The sequence below is a fragment of the Orycteropus afer genome, unplaced genomic scaffold (assembly GCF_000298275.1).
Source record: "Orycteropus afer afer isolate SDZICR_OR568_19922 unplaced genomic scaffold, OryAfe1.0 scaffold00090, whole genome shotgun sequence".
NCBI classification, from domain to species: Eukaryota; Metazoa; Chordata; class Mammalia; order Tubulidentata; family Orycteropodidae; genus Orycteropus; species Orycteropus afer.
Window position 1 is genome coordinate 2,742,005 of NW_006921677.1, and position 20,084 is coordinate 2,762,088.

Here is a 20,084-nt window from a genome sequence, read left to right on the forward strand (position 1 = left end):
GGTTTCAACTCAGAGACCCCCTCCTTGGGTGTCCAAGGTGGTATCTCTTTGGAAGTAGATTGCCCAGTCTTCCTTCCAATGAATGGCTGGTGGGTTTGAACTACCAGCCTTCTGGTTAGCAGGTTAGCAGTCAAATGCCTTAGGCACTACATCACCAGAGCTCCCAAGTTAAGATAAAAGAGTCTAAAATAACAACAGAAATGTATATTTCCATTAACATAATTAAGTTCCTAATACCCAACTGTTGTATTAGTCTCTCTATATATGTGCTATTTATTTAATAAAGATGTTCCTATAGAGATGAAATTATACTTAGAAGAAACTAAAGTAGGCCAAGCAATGAAAAAATTCTTTCCTTCAGTAGAGTTTAAATTTGGCTTTCCTCACTATAGGGAATGTTCTATCCTAATGTTGACAAGAATGAGTTATGACATAGACAGTTGTGTCAATTCATACAAAAATCTTCTTTCAGATTAGTTCAACTAGATCAACTGTGAGATTTTAGTTTAAAAAAGTCAAGCTGTCATAAAAATAAATTTCTGATCTAAATTTCAAGTCAAAAATTACATAAACTATATTTTATGCATGATGTTATTAAGCCAAGGAGCTTACTGATATATCAAATAGTATTTAAAAAGATACTGTAAACAAATAAAATAAGTAAACATTGCTAGATACAGGGAATAGTTTTTTAATTTCCTTTACAGGCTCTAGTGCAAATCAAAAGTCACCCATATCAGTCAGAAAGCCATAGGATTGTAACTGAGTCCCACGCAAAAATTCCTTTTTGTTATTCTTTTAAATAGTATTGGGTGATTTAACCCAAAACTGTCTCGAAATCATTCTGATGATATTCTAAACAGATTTTTACAAAGCATTTTTGGGTAAAGCTCTGTGAACCCCATCCACCATCCCTCTCCCCCCTCAAAAAAAAATACTTTAAAAAACATATACTTTATTTTCGTTTTTAATGTGAACTGGGAAGGGAAGAGGAGAGAGAGCCAAGTAGGGTCAACTTTTAAGTTTCCTGGGAGCTGACGCAGACCAACAGTGTCCCCCAACTCTAAGCAAAGACCATGATTCCAAAACGGGAATTTTGTCTTCAGTTATGCCAAGGATCATCCATTATCCTTCCTTTAAGGACAAACCCACTCATCCTCACGTATAACTTGGCTCTGTGGCTACGGTAAGGCAGTAACTGGAATCCCAGGCTTTCCTGCCGTCCTACCACTACCACCACCACCACCACCATCACCACCCCCGCCCCTACACTGGCTGGATCATGTCTGGAGAAGGACCAGCTGATGTCACCCACATCCCGCCTACTCCTCCAGACCTGCATAGACCAGCCAGCATCCTGGTGCTGCCAGAGCCGCCTGGTCCGGAAAGTTTCCCTGCTTGCTGGTGCAACCGAGCAACGCACGAAGGGGAGCCGTTCGGATGCTGCAGAGCCCAACAGTTCGCGCCCCAGGGACCCGAGGACCATCTCGGTTACACGAACGCGAGTACCCCATTATGCACACGTATAGCCAATTCTAGTGCATCAACGGGAAAGGGGGCGCAGGGACAGACTGAGAAAAAGCAAAATAAGCAAAACTGGAAAGAAGCTGGATATGAAGTTAGAGCATCGTGGAAATAAGCGGGGGAGGGGTAGGTGCATTTATGGAGGGGAGTACAAGGAGGAAGTGGGGGTGGGGAGCCCGTCGCGAGGCTCCTCGTCGCCCCCCAGAGCGCTCAAGTCCCAACCCTTGCTAGCTCCGCGGCTCACCGTCAATGTTCTCCCGGTCGCTGATGTGCTGCAGGTTGCAGCCCGTGTCCTCGCGGCTCAGATCCGTGTCGGGCCGATAGGACTCAAGCCGAGAGTGGGCATTTCTCCTAAGCTTGGGGCTGGACGACACGCAGCACGAGGTAGTGTTCCCCATCTTCAGCTGCCCCCCGACTCCTCCTCCTCTCGCTGTGGCCTTCCTCCACTTTCCCGGCCCCCGGGAGCGGGGAGCCGGGAGCGGGTGAGGTGCAGGGCAGCGGGGCGGGAGGAGGATGGGGCGGGGGCGGACGGGGGAGGAGTGGGAGAGGCTCCCCCCCGCCGAGGGGTGGGGAGACGGAAGCCGCAGCCCAGCTGCCCGGGTCAGCAGCTGCAGCGGCAGCAGCGGCGACGGCGCCTAGCCATGGGCGGCGGCGGCGATGACCGGGCGGCGGAGGCGGCGGCCCAGGCTGCTCCCTTCAGCCGCACACGCGCGCCTGCCTCCCCGCTGGCTCATGCACGACGCCGCCAGCAAGTGTGTCCCGGGCCCCTGTCCCGGGCGGGAGGAATGCACGGCCCCCACCTGCACGCGCGACTGCAGCCGCCGGGCCTAGGTCATCCTGCTGCGGCCATGGCGAGCCCGGCGCACCGCGCCGCCTCCTTCCCAGCGCACTTTCCCAGTTGAGGTGGTTGGTTTCGCCGGCGGTAGCAGCGGCGGCGGCAGTAGCAACCCCGAGGCTGCCTTTTGCAAGAGGTTCCGGTTCAAGTGGGTGGTAACTCCGTCTTCGCGCCCGGCGGCCGCAGTGAGGAGGTGTTGGCACGGCCCGCGCGGCCCCGCCGCGCCCCCGTCGGCCCCTGGTGCGGCGCGGTACAGCGGCCCAGCGGTCGGCGAGGGATGCTCTGGGCGCCCCTGCCGCCGCGCTGCCCCCTCCCTCCGGTGCCCCGCCCCGCCCAGTCGCCGCCTCTTCCTTCCTCGATTTCGCTTCTGCCCTGGAAGCAGATGAAACGGCGGAGGAGAGAGAGCCTGAGACGAATGCGGGCTCGCGCGTTCGGCCTGCTGTGCCCCTCTTTGGGGTATTAGGGAACCGCAGGCTTGCGTCGTTTGGGTACTCAGCTTCTCGATCCCTTTCATTTCCTTGTGTTAGCTAACTCAAGTTCTTCTCCGGTTATGGGGAAGATTGGGCTTCATGATAAGATGAAAGGTGTGTATGGGGTTCTTTGTGCCGCCAGCGACTAAGCGGTGCTGGGAGACAGCCCCTCGTCCCGAGCCGGGATCTCCTCCTGGGTTCTCGCCGAGGGCGGGCTATGAACTGGGCGAGAACGGGATCAATGGCCTGGAAGGAAGAGGTTGGGGTTTACAACGTGGAAGGAAGGTGTGGCACGGACGCAGCCCTCGTGAAGCGTAGGAACTTAGCTTGCTACTCCCAGGAGAATTCCCCGGGGCCCCCCCCCCACACTTTTTTTTTTTTTTTTTTAAGTGTGTAGAAGGAAGCTGGACTTTGATTTGGAAGTAATGTCTTCTGTTTCGAGCTTTGCTGAGGACTTGGTACGCCCCAGGAGTATTTTTATGTCTAATTATAACTGCTGAGTATTTTGAGTTCCTTGCGAATTAATGTGAAGCGGAGACTTAAGTTAACGTAGTTCTTCAGCTGTCACCTTTTTAAAAGAAAAAAAAAAAGTGTCGGGTTTTGTTGAAAACAGTATCTGAACTGAGACCACTTAACTAAGATAAAATTATGTGAAAGTCCCTGGCACAAGGTCGCCATCTGATACCAGTTCCGACTCAATAACGCCCTATGTAAGTAGTTAAGTAATTCGATAAATAATTTCCATCTCTCACAGTGCTAGCCATACCAGACTAACAATATCGTCACTTCTTGCCTGTGTTAGGAAGACTGTAAAGAGATTATAAGGTGGGCAGATCAACCGTCTCCCTTTTTCCAAATAGTCAATGAAGGTTTCATAAGGAGAGGCTAAGAGAAAAAAAGTTTTCAACAGGAAAAAACCCCGTTCAGCCCTTTTAATTTTAAATATGAGGAAACTGAGGCCCAGAAGATAAAATGCCTTGATTTGCCCAAGGTCTTAGTCCTAGTTAGTGACAGACCTGAATACTGAAAGGGTAGAGAAGGCCTAAGGAAACATACTTACCCAGCAACAGCAATGAGTAAATGCCTTGCCAGAGACTTTAGTAGCATTATTGTATTTCATTCTTGATTTCTAACCTTTTTTCAACTTTTGCTGTCCCTCATTGTTGCAGTATTGTTTGTACAACGATTAGTTCATGTCAAGAGTTCCATGCTCTGATCTGTATTGATGCCATTTGTTGGGATAAGTGATGGCTGTCCTTGGAAAATAAATGGTAGCAAAGTGATGTTGCTGAGAAGATGAGGAAGGGAATGTGAAAGGAAAGTTCTAAAGAAAGGGGGAGGGTAAAAAAGCAACATGACAGAATAAAATAATGATCTTTACTAAGGCCATATGGACCTTATAGGAAAGTTTAGGGCATAATTACAAGTTGATAAATATGTATATTCAGATTTTCTGTGGTAAGATCATCTGAAAAATGGAGGAATGCTTAGCCTATTGTCTATTCTGATTGCTATTGTAATTCTGCGCCTTGTATGGAGTCCCTGGGTGATACAAATGGTTAACACATTCAGTTGTTAACAGAAAGGTTGGAGGTTCAAGTCCACTCAGAGGTGCCTTAGAAGAAAGTCCTGCCAATCCACTTTGAAAAAACAGCCATTGAAAACATTATGGAGCACAGTTCTACTCTTGATACACATGGGGTCACCATGAGTCAGAATCAGCTCCACTGCAACTGGTTTGGTTTGGTTTATGTGAAGGGAAGCATCAATCATTGAGCCATATTTACATGGCATATCCACTCAGGCACATGAGTCTTATGTATAACCTGTTTAGTCATAAAGCTTATAATATTTACAGTAATGTTATGACTTGGAGGCCTTAAGAGTAGAGACAGATGGTACTTAGGACACTGTAAGGCAGTAGACCATGGCTGTCTGCGTGCTTCCCGTTCAGCGGATCATCAGCCAGTGTTAATTAAAAGAGCATCTCAAGGTGAAGGAAGACTTGACTGGGTGTCAAGAGTAGCTACAGACTAGCTATAGGGTAAGACAGCCACTCGTCTACAGGGGCATCTTTTTCCCGTACCCCCACTCCCTCTTTGACTTTCCCACCGTTTTCCCTTTAGGAACACAACTCTGGATTTATTCAGAAGTGATTTTTACATCAGCAGACTTGGGGAGGAAAGAGAAATCCTGAAGCCTGACTAGGGATTTATCTGATGTCAACCCTTGCCACTTCAAACTCCTCAGGGCAGAGACCCACCTGCCTGACTCATAATGACACATTAACAAAGATAATAGAACAATAACCAACTCTTAGCAGAGACGATGTGATACAAAATAATAGTAATAAAAGGTGTCATTAAACACCTGCTAGATACTACACGGGAGCTCTGGCAGCACAGTGCCTAAGGTACTTGAATGCTAACCAGAAGGCTGGTAGTTCAAACCCACCAGCCATTCCCCAGAAGGAAGGTTGGGCAATCTACTTCCAAAGTGATAACCACCTTGGAAACCCAAGGAGGGGTCGTTATGGGTCGCATCCGACTCCACGGCATGGTTGTTCTTTTTTTTAGATACTACATACTAAAACTAAGTATGTTTTACATGGAAGCCTATGCTGTTACCCCTGTTTTACAAATAAAGGCACTTTAACTCCCATAAGTACAGAAAATTTGGCTAAGGTCAAGCTACTGAGAAAAGGCCCACATAAGGATTTGAAGCCAATTCTGATTCCAAAGTCCATTAGGTCCCCTCTACCCCAAATCCCTTTTGCCAGACCTAAGTATCACTGAACAGGGAGATTGGAGGGGAAGTGGAGCCTCAAATTAGAATACTGAGAGGGCAAATCTCGTAAAATTTTTTAGTAAAAAGAAGAATCTAGTGTTGCTTCTTTTCTCTTTCTAAAGAAAGCTTGGAGCTGACTGTTTAGGACTATTTCTAGGCTTTAAGAAGAGAAATCAAGGAGTGAGGGAAACTTATTTTGTGGGGCCCAGCCCTTCTGACCAGTTAAGAAAACAGGCAAGATGGGGGAGAAGCCCTATGCAGGAATAATATGTGCAGTTAGCCACAGCATCACGGGCCTTGTATCACATAGGAGTCCCAGTTCAGGACAGCATCTAGGTAGCATATGGACCTCACCCAGGATGGGAACTGGTCAAGGGGGCAGGTGACAACGGCAACCCAAGTCCCTGGCCTCAGAAGGTTCAGTCTCCTTAGTAACGATCCACCCTGCCTTTTGAGCAGAATCATTTGGGAATTATTTTCCTTCATCTTTCTCTATAATCACTATTCAAGATTTTGGCCATTTTTAGATACACTCCTTGGAGAGAACAAGCGAGAGAGAAAGAAGGGCTGCTCAGGCACAGGGAGACAGCTCAGGGGGTAGGAGTGCATGGAGGGATGGACACAGGGAAGCGGTACCTATCGGGACGAAGTGGGAGAGGAGATGTTGCATTGTGCTAAATTGTGGTCAATGTCATGAAACAAAGTGTATGTGATCTGCTGTATGGAAAGTGTATTTGCTCTGTAAATTTTCACCCAAATCACAATAATAAATAAATAATTCAAAAGGCACTTGACTGCTAACCAGAAGGTTGGCGGTTCAAACCCACCAGCCACTCCTCAGATGGAAGATGGGGCAATCTACTTCTGTAGTGATACTGCCTCAGAAACCCAAGGAGGAGTGGCTATGAGTTGGGTCTGACTCGATGGCATATAACAGCAACAATTCAATCAGAGCAGGTCATAATTGCATTCTTACACCAGCCACAGCCATATCTGTGAACTATGAATGGATCATTTGCAGAAGCCCCAGAATCACTTCCTGGGAACACAAAAGCACTGAGCGAAATTAGCCCAGGATTTGGTCATTTGGTCAAAAGGAAGAAAATGGGTAGAATCTAGTAGAAAAAGCCTTTTCAGGCTGGATCTTCTCTTATTACCTGGTAGTCAGTTTCCCATGTCAGTTACACAATCATTGCTAAGGCAGTTGTGGAATAACTAAGTTCCTTTGTCTATTGTACCAGCAATGTCTGTTACCTTCTTATTTTCTAATAACCTCTCCTTAAATAATAACTCCCTTTAGTACTTGATGGTAAGCAAACTATACTCAAGACCAGACATAGAAGTGCTTTTGGCTGATACCTCTTTACTTTGTGATAGCCACTTAACCTTGACCAATGTGAGTTCTTTCTTTATTCAAGAAATGATTCTTCAGAGAACACTGAGCCAGGCATATTGGGAATACAAAGATAGGTAAGATATAGTTCCCACTCTAAAGCAACTCAAGTCCAGTAAGGTAAACAGTCATGAAAACAGGTTTATAACATGTCCAGAAATGTGGGTATTTACAGTCACTTAAATGATGCCATCTGAAGCATGCCAAGCCTACTTCACCTCTAAATATCTCCCCTTACCACCTGTGGATACACCTAAAATTCCACCATAAGAACTTTATTCCTATGAAGAAAAGAAATATACCAAGGGATTCTCTGGATGAAAAGTCTCACAAGACATCAAGGATGACTAGTAGAGTTAAGTGCCTGTGCCAAGTCTTTTGGACCAGGGTAAATGCCTGGAACACCACTGTTGAGAAGGATTCTGAGGTCCAGCTCAGCAACAGAGTGCTGCTGCCGTGAAGAAAGGAGGGGGTGAGGGATGGGAGAAGGACCACATTTCTGTCCACAAGTAAAACCATTACTGCCATTGATAACCTTTGTATATGGGATAAATAATGGCACTTTTTATAGCAGGGGGATAAGTGACAGAAAGGTATGAAGGACAAGTAAATTTTACTTAGGGAGACAAGGGAAAAAGAAGTGCGAAGTGTAGACAGTCGTTGTTGCTGGGTATCTGGGAGAAGGCCTACTTGGAAACTGGTTTTTCTATCTCACCATTGAGATTTAACACCTGCTCCCAAGTTAAATAGCTTTAAGAAGCCCTATGGTGGTGTGGTGCCTGAAGCATTTGACTGCTAACCAAAAGGTTGGTGGTTCAAACCCAGTGGCCATTCTGTGGAAGAAAGACTGGGCAATCTACTTGCATAAAGATTTACCACCTTAGAAACCCAAAGGGGGTCACTATGAGTTGGAATCGATCTAATGGCAGTGAGTTGAGTTTTTTTTGGGGGGGGGGGAGGGGCAGTGGATTTTGAACTTGCCAAACCTTTACCTTCTTTATCCATCTGGGTTCATCAAGAAAAGAAATGGAAAATTTATGTGTGACTCCCAAGAACTAGGACACACTTTTGATAAGGCAAATTCCATCATCTAGCAAGGTCACACATATATCAGAATGGGAAAAACTGCTATTCCTCTTTGTTTTAATAATGATTGCTCTAAGGTTTACAATAGGGATCTTTAACTTACCTACTTCACATTCAAATGATATTAAAATATTACATGGGTAATGTAATTATACTTGCATTTGTTCTCTCATCCTTTCAGCTCGTCCTGCATTTTGCTTCTACATATATTTTGAACGCTAATACATTGCACTTTTTTTTTCTTTTTTTGGTTTGATCAGTCAGTTGTGTGTTTTTAAAGAAATTTGAAACAGGAAGAAAAATTATTTTATGTTTACCCTCATACTGACCAATTCTGATACTCTCCATTCCTTTGTGTGAACCTAAGTTTCCATCTAGTAGCATTTTCCTTTTGCCTCAAAAACTTCCTTTGACATTTCTTTTAGTACAAGTCTGCAGGTGATAAAATTCTTTCCACTTTGTCTGGAGCTCTGGTGGCGTAGGGCCTAAGGCATTTTGACTGCTAACCAGAAGGCCGGTGGTTCAAACCCACCAGCCATTCCTTGGAAGACAGATTGGGCAATCTACTTCCGTTGTAATGTTGTTGTTGTTGTTATGTGCCATCAAGTTGGACCCGACCCATAGCGACCCCTCCTTGGGTTTCCGAGGCAGTATCACCACGGAAGTAGATTGCCCCATCTTCCTTCCGAGGAGTGGCCTCGGAAACCCAAGGAGGGGTTGCTATGAGTTAAGTCCGACCCGACGGCACATAACAACAACACAACAACTGAAACTTTAATGTGCCTTTGTTTTTAAAGAATATTTTCACTGGATATACAATTCTAGATTGCCCTTTTTTTCCTTTAGCACTTTAAAGAGTAACTCCATTATTTTTCCTTGCATATATCTCGTGAAAATTTTGTTTAAATTTTCATCTCTGTTCCTCTGTATGTAATTTATTTTCTCAAATGCCTCCCCTCCCCAGGGCTGCTTTTAAGATTTTTCTCTTTGTCATCACATGCTTTCAATGATTTTATTTTGATTTACTTTACTTTGAAGGCACTCTGGGTGCTGTGGTTAAAGTATCAGGCTGCTAATCAAAAGGTTGACAGCTCAGACTCACCAGCCACTCTGCAGAACAAAGGTGAGATCGTCTGCTTCCGTAAAGATTTACAGCCATGGAAACTCTATGGGGCAGTTCTATTCTGCCCTGTAGGGTCATTATGAATTGGAATTGGAATTGACAGTGCGTTTTTGATACTTTGATTTGTAGAATGTGTGCGTGTGTGTTTATTTATCCTGCCTGAGACTCTTTAAGCTTTCTGGTTCTGTGGTTGATTGTTTTTGTTACATTTGTAAATTTTTTGTTGTTGTTATATGCTGTCTAATTGTCTCTGACTCATAGCGACCCCTCCTTGGGTTTCTGAGGCAGTATCACTGCAGAAGTAGAATTGCCCAACCTTCATTCCGAGGAGTGGCTGATGGGTTAGAGCCGCCAGCAGTGTTTTTACTGTTACCTACCCCACCCCCTTTCTTAAAGTCCAATTACATGTATGTCAAACTGTTTGGTATTATTTCACAGGTCCTTGAGGTTCTGTTCATTTTTCTATTATTATTTAGATGAAAATATGCACAGCAGCACATTGTTGTTGTTAGGTGCCACCAAGTCGTCTCTGACTGATAGCGACCTCACGTATAGCAGAATGAAACAGTGCCTGGTCCTGTGCCAGCCCCACGATCTTTGCTATACCTGAGCCCATCGTTGCAGCCACTGTGTCAATACATCTCATTGAGAGCCTTCCACTTTTTTCCTGACCCTCCACTTCATCAAGCATGATATCCTTCTCCAGGGAATGGTCCCTTCTTACAATATGACCAAAGTAGGTGAGATGAAGTCTGGCCATTCTCACTGCCAAGGAGTATTCCAGCTGCAATTCTTCCAGGACAGATTTGTTAGTTCTTTTAGCAGTCCGTAGTACTTTAAGCATTCTTCACAAACTCCACAACTCAAAAGCATTGACTCTTCTTTGGTCTTTCTTTTTCATTGTCCAGCTCTCATCACATGCATAGGAGGCGATTGAAAATACCATGGCTTGTGTCAAGCACACCTTAGTCTTCAAGGAGACATCTTTGCTCTTCAGCACTTGAAAGAGGTCCTTTGCAGCCGATTTGCCCAGTGCTATACAACATCTGGTATCTTGACTGCTGCTTCCATTGGTGTTGATTATAGAGCCAAGTACTATGAAGTCTTTGACAACTTCAGTCTTTTCTCCATTTATCATGATGCTACTTATTTGTCCAGTTGTGAGGATTTTTGTTTTCTTTATATTGAGGTGTAATCCATACTGCAGACCGTATGTAGTCTTCAATCTTCATCAGTAAGTGTTTCAAGTCATCCTTACTTTCAGCAAGCAAAGTTGTGTCATCTACACATTTCTGCCCACAATTTAAACCATTACAGCCACTGATCATCTTTGTATATGGGATAAATAATGTCACTTTTTTGTAGCAGGGGGATAAGACTGACAGAAAGGTATAAAGGACAAGTACATTTTACTTAGGGAGACAAGGGAAAAAGGGAGGTGTGACGTGTGGACAGTCGTAGTCACTGGGTATCTGCGAGAAGGCCCACTTGGAAACTGGTTTTTCTACCTCACCATTGAGATTTGGCACCTGCTAACCCCTCCTTGGGTTTCCAAGGTGGTATCACTACCGAAATAGATTGCCCAACCTTCCTTCTGAGGAGTGGCCGGTGGGTTTGAACTGCCAGCCTTCTGGTTAGCAGTCAAATGCCTTAGGCACTATGCCACCAGAGCTCCCAAATAATAGACTGGCTCATAAATAATATCACCCATGAATGAGTACTGTGCTCCTTTATATAATTATCTATATGAGACTAAATGACCAACATTTACCCTAAAGCAAGATGAGAAGGTAAAGGAGGGGTAGGGAAACTAGATTAATGTAAACAGAACAACCAGATGGACATAATGAGAATGCTAACATATTATGAAAACTGTAACCAATGTCACTGAACAGTTTGCATAGAAATTGTTAAATGGAAACCTAATTTGCTTTGTAAACTTTCACCAAAATCACAATAAAATATTATTTAATAAAAAACAACAGTGTTTGACTAATTGGATAGTCCCACAAAGTTGTGACCCTAATCCTTCAAATGAAAAGAACTAATCGCCTGAGGTGTTTGGTTGCACCTAAACGGTATCACCAAATACAGCCTCTTTTTTTCCTTTTGTGTTATTGTAAAATTATATAGAACACAAGCTTTGTCATTTCACCCTTTTTCTGGTGTACATCTTAGTGATATCAGTTACATGAGTCAACTGTGTAACCACTACCCTTAATTTATGCTAATATTCCCATCACTATAGACATAATTAGGAGAGGCTGCTGGTGGTATAGTAGTTAAAGCATTTGGCTGCTAACTAAAAGATCAGTGGTTCAAACCCACCAGCCGCTCTGTGGAAGAAAGATGAGGCAGTCTGCTTCTGTAGAGATTTACAGTCAAACCAAGTGGAGTCACAATGAGTCCGGATCAACTCGATGGCAGTGAGTTTGGTTTTGCTTTGGATAGACATAATTAAGGAGCTCTGGTGGTGCAGTGGATAAGGCATTTCTAACCAAAAGGTCAGTGGGTCAAACCCATCAGCCACTCCACAGAGGAAAAATAAGACAGTCTACTTCTGTAAAAATTTAAGGAATTTTTGGCTTGGCAACCCAGTGAGGGTGGTTGTGAGTTAGAATCAACTCAACAGCAGTGAGTATAGTTTTTGGTGTAGACATAATTTCACTGCTTACTTCTGAAAGAAAGATTCCTTCTCTCCTTCCCCCTCTTCTGTTCCAAGTAACCACTAATATATAATAACTCTGGTCCCTATTCTGTCATTTTTAAAATAAGTTTATTACAATATAATTTACATATCATAAATTTCACCCAATTGATGATTTTAGTTTAAAATAGACTATTTTTTTAGTAGTATTAAGTTTACAGAAAAACTAGGCAGAAAGTAAAGGGAGTTCCCGTACAATTTCTCCTATTATCTTTCATTGGTGTACTGTATTTCTTACAACAGGTGAACCAATATTTATGCATTATTATTACCTGGTTCCTAAGTCCCTTGACTGCTAACCAGAAAGCTGGCAGTTCAAACCCACCAGCCACTCCTTGGAAGGAAGATTGGGAGATCTACTTCCATAGTGATACCACCTCAGAAATCCAAGGATGGGTCACTCAACAGCAATGAATTTGGGGTTTTTTTGGCTTTGGAAAATCTATACATTACATTAGGGTTCAATCTCTGTTCTACAGTCTCATGGGTTTTGGCAAATGCTTAATATCATGTGTCTACCATTACAGTATCATACAGACTAGTTTCACTGACTTAAAAGCCTGTGCTCTTCCCATTCATCCTTCTCTACCTCCTCCTGAATCCCTGGAAACCACTTATCTTTTTACTATCTCTAGTAGTACAGTGGTTAAGGCACTTAGCTGCTAACCAAAAGGTTGGTGATTCAAACCCACCAGCCGCTCCATGGAAGAAAGATGTGATAGTCTGCCTTTGTAAAGATTTATGACCTTGGAAACCATATGGGAGAGTTTTACTTTGTCCTACAGGGTCACTATGAGTACAATTGATGGCAGTGGGTTTTTATAGTCCTGCCTTTTCCAAAATGTCTTATGTTGTTGCTAGTTGCCTTGCAGTTGATTCTGACTCCTGGTGGACCATATGTTAAAGAGTAGAACTGCTTCAAGGGGTTTTCTTGGCTGTAATTTAATGGAAGCAGATTGTAGGTCTTGTGTTTCATGGTTCCACTGGGTGAGTTCAAATGGCCAATCTTTAGGTTAGCAGTCAAGTGCTAAATGTGCCACCTGTTGTCTTGTGCCATTAAGTCAATTCTGACTCATGGCAACCCTATAAGGACAGGGTCAAACTGCCACATAGGGTTTCCTAGACTATAATTTTTTTAGGAGGAGATTGCCAGGTCTTTTCTCCCACAAACCTAATATTGAGTTCAAACTGCTTTCCGTTTGGTTAGCAGCCAAACGCTCAACGATTGCACCACTAGAGCTCCTTATTTGTGCCACCCTGGTGGCACAGTTGTTAAACACTCAGCTGCTGACAGAAAGGTCAGTGGTTCAAACCCACTAGCTGCTCCTTGGGAAAAACAGTGTGGCAGTCTGCTTCTGTAAAGATTTATAGCCTTAGGCCTATAAGATGAACAGTAACACTAGGAAGGAGCTCTGGTGGCGTAGTACCTAAGGCACTTGACTGCTAACCAGAAGGTTGGCGGTTCAAACCCACCAGCCACTCCTCAAAAGGAAGGTTGGGCAATCTACTTCAGTAGTGATACTGCCTTGGAAACCCAAGGAGGGGTTGCTATGAGTAGGAGATGACTCAGCGGCACATAACAACAACTACTACACTAGGGAGGTACATGTACTCCTTAGAATAATCAACCATATGAGAACAAAAGGACAGCATTTGCACAGCGATAAAGCTCAGAAGACTGGAAGGAACATGAAAAGAGAACAAATGGAAATGATAAAACACCGGCAGGAAATGGGAAGAATGCTGTTACGTTGTGGGGATTGCAATCAAAGTCATAAAATGTGTATAAGTTACTGAATGGGAAACCAATTTGCTCTGTAAACTTTCACCCAAATCACAATAAAAAGTTATTTTACATATATATATATATATATATATATATATATATATATATATATATATATATTTTAACCCTGTCCTGCAGGGTCTTTATGAGTCAGAATTGACTTGATGGCAGTGGGTTTTTGGGTTTAGGGACCTTGAATGTAATATCGTTGGAATCATACAATATGTAGCTTTTCAGACTGGTTTCTTTCCCTTAGCAATATGCATTTAAGGTACCTTGATAGCTCCTTTCTTCTTATCACTAAATAATACTCCACTGTTTAACAGCTTGTTTCCATCTACCTGAAAGACATCTGGGTTGCTTCCAATTTGGGGCAATCATGAATAAAGCTGCTGAAAACATTTGTGTGCAGGTTTTTGGTTGATATTTTCTAGTCATTTGGGTAAATTCCTTACTAACACTTGTTATTACCTATCTTTTTGATTACAGCCATCATAATGGGTATGAAGAGGTATTTCATTGTGGGTTTAATTAATGTTTCCATAATGTCTTATGATGTTGAGCGTATTTTCATGTGCATATTGGCCTTTTGTATATCTTATTTGGAAAAATGACTGTTCAGATACCTTTGTCCAGTTTTTAAATGGAGTTAATTATCTTTTTGTTAATGAATTGTAAGAATCCTTTACATATTCTGTGTACTGAGTTGAATGGTGGGGCACAAAGAGATAGATCCACCTCCTAATCCCCAGAACCTGTGAATATGACCTCACTGGAAAAAAGAGTTTTCACATATGTAATTAAGGATCTCCAGATGAGATCATCCTGCATTATCAATGTGGTCCCTGAATCCAATGATAAGTGTCCTTATAAGAGACAGATGAGGACAAGACATAGAGAAGAAGAAAAGGCCATGTGTAGGCAGAGGTAGAAATTGGAGTTATGTGACCACAAGTCAAGGAATGCCTGGAGCCACCAGAAGCGGGAAGAGAAGAGGCAAGATTTTTCCTCTACAGCCTTTGGAGGGAGCATAACCCTGAGAACATCTTGATTTTAGACTTCTGGCCTCTAGAACTATGAGAGAATAAATTTCTATTACTACAGGCCACTTGTTGATGGTAATTTGTTATGGTAACACTAGAAAACTAACGCATTCTGGATATAAGACCTTTATCAGATAGATAACTTGCAAATATCTACTCCCATGCTGTGGGTTATCTTTTCACTTAAGGGATCCTCTCACATAATGAGTTCTTCCCATATTGTGAGGTCCTCCCTCATGCTAAGGTCCAGTTTGCCTTTCAAGTTCACATCTTTATTTCATCTCTGTCTGTCTTCAGGAGGAACTTTAGCCTCAAACATGATTCCCAAATTGGTCCTCCCTCCCAACTTTATTTCTCTTCCCTTTACACCTTGGTGCAGACCTTGTTGTGGAAAGGGTCATTTCTTCTCCCATTGTTTCCTGATTTGCTTCCCTGTCTTTGTGTCCCTCCCATGTGCCCGGGTTTGTCTCTGATCTCCCACCTCTAGGTCTCTGTAGTCACAGGAAAATTGTTTGGAAGAGGCTAGAATAGAGTCTTATAGCAAACAGTGTCTGGTATGCCACAGACCATCCCTGAGAACTTGTGGAGTCCCCTAGTTAAAGCATTTATTGTCTTAAATTCTGCTTTATCCCTCAAAATAATCTTTAAACTTTGAACCCAGACTGTTCCCTGAAGCCTTCATTAAACTAAACAGTTTATCCCAAGTAATAAGGAATATTTGCCTCAAGCATAGCACTCTTATAAAGAAACTGGCAACAGTTAATCGAAAGTACAGATGATAACTTTAAGGGGCAGAAAGCCTAAATTAATAGTGATGAAACAATGTAGGTAGAAAGAGAATGGTGACGCAATGTATGTAACCAATGTTATTGAGTTGTTGGATGTAGAAATTCTGAATGGATGTATTTTTGGTTGTGTATATTGCCACTAAAAATAGATAAAATATCTTTTAAAAGTGTAAAAAAATAAAATGCCTTTTCTATCTCCTCCTCTTTCCCTCAACATAAGCTTTGAATGATCCAAAGATACAGTTCTGTTTTCCCAGTTTTCCTGCATAGTATTCATACTACTTCCTAGGTTTTACTGACACTCATAGTAGGAACTCTGAAGTCCTTAAACCAAAAACCAAACGCACTGTCACTGAGTCAATTCCTACTCATAGTGACCCCCATTTGGTTTCCAAGGGTTACAGAAGTAGATTGCCCAGTCTTCCTTATGCAGAGTGGCTAGTGGGTTTGAACTGCCAACCTTCTGGTTAGCAGTCAAATGCCTTAGAACGGTTCTATGCCACCAGAGCTCCTTCTCCAGGGAATGATCCCTTCTGACAACATGACCAAAGTGGGTGACATGAAGTCTGGACATTCTGGCTTCCAAGGAGTACTCTGGCTGTACTTCTTCCAGGAAAGATTTGTTCATTCTTCTGGCAGCTCACGGTACTTTCAGTATCCTTCGTCAACACCACAATTCCCATTTATCAGTTCTTCTTCAGTCTTCTTTATCACTGTCCAGCTTTCACAGGCATATGAGGCAACTCAAGTCCTAGAGCTATATTATTCAGAATGGTAGCCACATATGGCTGTTGAGCACTTGAAATGTGGCTAATCTGAATTGAGATATGCCATTGTTGTTAGGTGGCATCATGTCAGTTCCCACTCATTGATCCTATGCACAACAAAACAAAACACTGTCCAGTCCTGCACCATCCTCAAAATTGTTGCTAGGTTTGAGCCCATTGTTGGAGCCACTGTGTTGATCCATGTCATTGAATGCCTTCCTTTTTTTCAATGACACTCTGCCTTACGAAGCATGATGTCTTTCTCTAGGGACTGATCCCTCCTGATAACATACCAAGTACGTGCGACGAAGTCTTGCCATCCTCGCTTCTAAGGAGCATTCCAGTTGTAGTTCTTTTAGGACAGATTTTTCATTTGTTCTGGTTACTTAGTGCCGCTCTGACAAGAATATGCTACAAATGGGATGGCTTGAACAAACAGGAGTTTATTCTCTTACAGTTCGGGAGGCTAGAAGCCCGAGTTCAAAGTGCCAGGTTCTAGGGGCTCCTCGACCTTGTGCCTCAGCTCTGCCTCTTGTTCCCACCCCACTGAAGTTAGAAGCATCTCTTCACTCAGGCAGCTACTCACTGCCAAGGCTAACAAGCCCAAGGTTGACAAATAAAATGGCATAGTCTTGATATTACCAAACCACATAGCAGGCCATTAATTCAAGTCCATTTAAAGTCCCAAGGTCGGCAGAGCATGGCAGGCTACATGTAGGGTTCAAGTGTGCCATAAGCTAGAGACCATTCCCAAAGCTTATTATATGGGAAGCAGACCACATACCCAGAGCAGCTACTCAGCTGCTCCAATAGATTCCACCATGGAGTTAATTACCAGTCTCACCATGGGGAATAACTGCATTCAACTGCCCAGCCACTCAACCAGACCTAGCCAAGTTGACACACAAACTTAACTACCACATTGTTCTTCTTGATATATTCAATATTATTAATTCAATGGCAAGGTAAGTATAAAATGTAAGTATAAAATATATACTACATTCTAAGAGTTTGGACCAAAAGATAGTGTAAAATACCTTAATACTATTTTATATTAACTGTATCTTGAAATGGGAGGTCTGGTAGTGTAGTGTCTAAGACACTTGACTGCTAACCAGAAGGCTGGCAGTTCAAACCTACCAGCCACTCCTCAGAAGGAAGGTTGGGCAATCTACTTCCGTAGTGATACTGCCTCAGAAACCCAAGGAGGGGATGCTATAAGTCAAGTCTGACTCGACAGCATATAACAACAACAACAACATATCTTGAAATGATTGTATTTTGAATATATGGAGTTAAATAATATATATTATAAAAATTAATTTCACTGTTTGTACTTTTTTAATGTGGCTACTAGAAAATTGAAGGAAGGTTGGGCAATCTACTTCTGTAGTGATACTGCCTTGGCAACCCAAGGAGGGGTTGCTATGAGTCTGGACCAACTTGATGGTACATAACAACAACAACAACTAGAAAATTTTAAATTATATATATGGCTCACATTTCTATTGGACAGAGCTGCCCCAGAGGGGTTGGTCTTGTACATCACAAGCTATGAATTGATCTGTGGCCTAAATTTTGCAATAGCCGAATCACTTACTTGAAGTTTACCTACCACCTAGACGTCTTTCAGTGCTGTTTCTACTCACTCATCCAACCCACTAAATTCAAAACCTACTGTCCCAAGTCTCATTTGTCATATCTTTAAACACAACACCTTGGGCCCATCACCTATTCTTCAGGACAATCCTTTACCATCACTTGAGTTTCCTTAGCTACTACCCTCTGCTACCCAGATTCCTTTTTTCTTCACTTGGTCATCTCAGCAAGCCCTACCTTAAATCAACTCATAATCTTCTCTAGTCCATTTACTTGCCCAGAACACCCCCCATCCTCCTCACCCCATTTCATAAATTCAGCCTATATTTTCATCCCCAGATCTCCTCCTCCATGAAGCTTTCTTTGCTCCTCCAGTGCTTTTCTTTTCTTTTCTTTTTTGCCTTCTTCTTTTGAATTCCTCTCAAAGCTCACCTTCCCCAAACTCCCATTGTTGTTGCTGTTAGGTGCTGTCGGAATCGGCTCTGATTCATAGCAACCCTAAGTACAACAGAACAAAATACTGCCCAGTCTTGTGCCACCCTCACAATCCTTGCTATACCTGAGCCCATCATTGCAGCTACTGTGTCAATTCATCTTGTTGAGGGTCTTCCCCTTTTTCGCTGACCCTCCACTTGACCAAGCATGATATCCTTCTCCAGGGAATGGTCCCTTTTGACAGCATGACCAAAGTGGGTGAAATGAAGTCTGGCCATTCTCACTTCCAAGGACTGTTCTGGTTGCACTTCTTCTAGGACAGATTTGTTCATTTTACTGGCAGTCCATGGTATTTTCCATATTCTTCACCAAGGCCACAACTCAAAAGCATCAAGTTTTCTTAGATCTTCCTTATTCATTGTCCCAGCTTTTACATGCAAATGAGGTGATTGAAAACACCATGGCTTGGGTTAGTATACTACATAACCATTCCCATAGTTATATTTATTTTCTACTTCTTCACTTAGCAATTGTCCTTTAATAGTCCTATCTCATATAAGTGAATATTGTCCACCTAGCTCATTTGTTAGCTCCCTGAATACAGAAATTATTGCTTATATTTCTTCCCATCACTACATCCCACTTAACCCCTTTACCTAACAATCCAATACACCAAGCAGGCAGGTAACACCTATTTCAATAATTGATTAGCCAGAATAATCAATGAATTCAAAAGCACATTTCCCAATCTCACTAGTAAAATAGGAGTTTACTGGGTTATCATTATTCTTTTACCACTTGCTTACTACATCACTGCTGTTGACTGACCGATGGTGTGCATAAGAACACCACCAACAACAAAAAAAGCCCATAGTTTTTGTTATTACCAAAGGAAAATTTATGGTTGGAACTGCAACAAAATTGCATCGTAATTCAGCTTCCTTGACATTTTAGTGTACAGTGTAGTAGTTGAAAGCTACCTATTATCCAACCTCAAAAATAAGAGAATCATTTACTCTACTACATGTAGCCTCTTAAATTCTGTGTAATAATTATAATAATAAAATCAGCTGCAGTGAAACTGATTTTTATCTCTCTTCAGGAGATATAAAAACCAAACTCACTGCCATCAAGTCAATTCTGACTCATAGCAACTTTTCCGAGTTTCCAAGGTTATAAATCTTTACGGAAACAGACTGCCTCATCTTTCTTCTGCAGAGCAGCTGGTGGGTTCAAACCACTGACCTGGTTAGCAAACAAATGCCTTAACCACTGCACCACCAGACCTCCTTAGTAGATATAAGAGTATGTATTTCTTGATTCCTAGATATAGATGTCAGCCTCCAATTCAAGGCAACTCCATGTACAAGGAAATGAAATGCTGCCAGGTCCTGCACCTTTCTCCATGTTTCTTGCAGATCAAACCATAGGGTTTTTATTGGCTCATTTTCAGAAGCAGGTCTCCAGGGCTTTCTTCCTAGTCGGTCTTAGTCTAGAAACTCCAACAAAACCTTTCAGAATCATAGCAACACATAGGCCTCAACTGACACATGGTGGCTCTGCTTGTGGTACATTATCTGTGCATCAAACCCAGGTCTCCCCCAAAGAAAGGGGAAATTCTACCATTGGGCCACTGCTGCCCTCTTCCCTGACCATGGAATCACTTAAAATAGCATCTGTCATTCCTATGCCTAGATGTCACTTTCAGTGGTAATGTAGATACTTCCTCCAAAGAGAAAGG

The 20,084-nt window shown here is 42.7% G+C and overlaps 1 protein-coding gene across 1 annotated transcript in view; it reads right to left on the minus strand.

Annotated features, from left to right (window-relative positions):
- The window catches only part of CCNY (cyclin Y), a 318,292-nt gene extending 316,370 nt beyond the window's left edge, over nt 1-1,922 (minus strand). The window contains exon 1 of the mRNA XM_007942415.2: nt 1,769-1,922. Coding sequence (XP_007940606.1) covers nt 1,769-1,922 — 154 coding nt within the window. The remainder of the gene's footprint in view (nt 1-1,768) is intronic.
- Between the last annotated feature and the right edge of the window lie 18,162 nt (nt 1,923-20,084).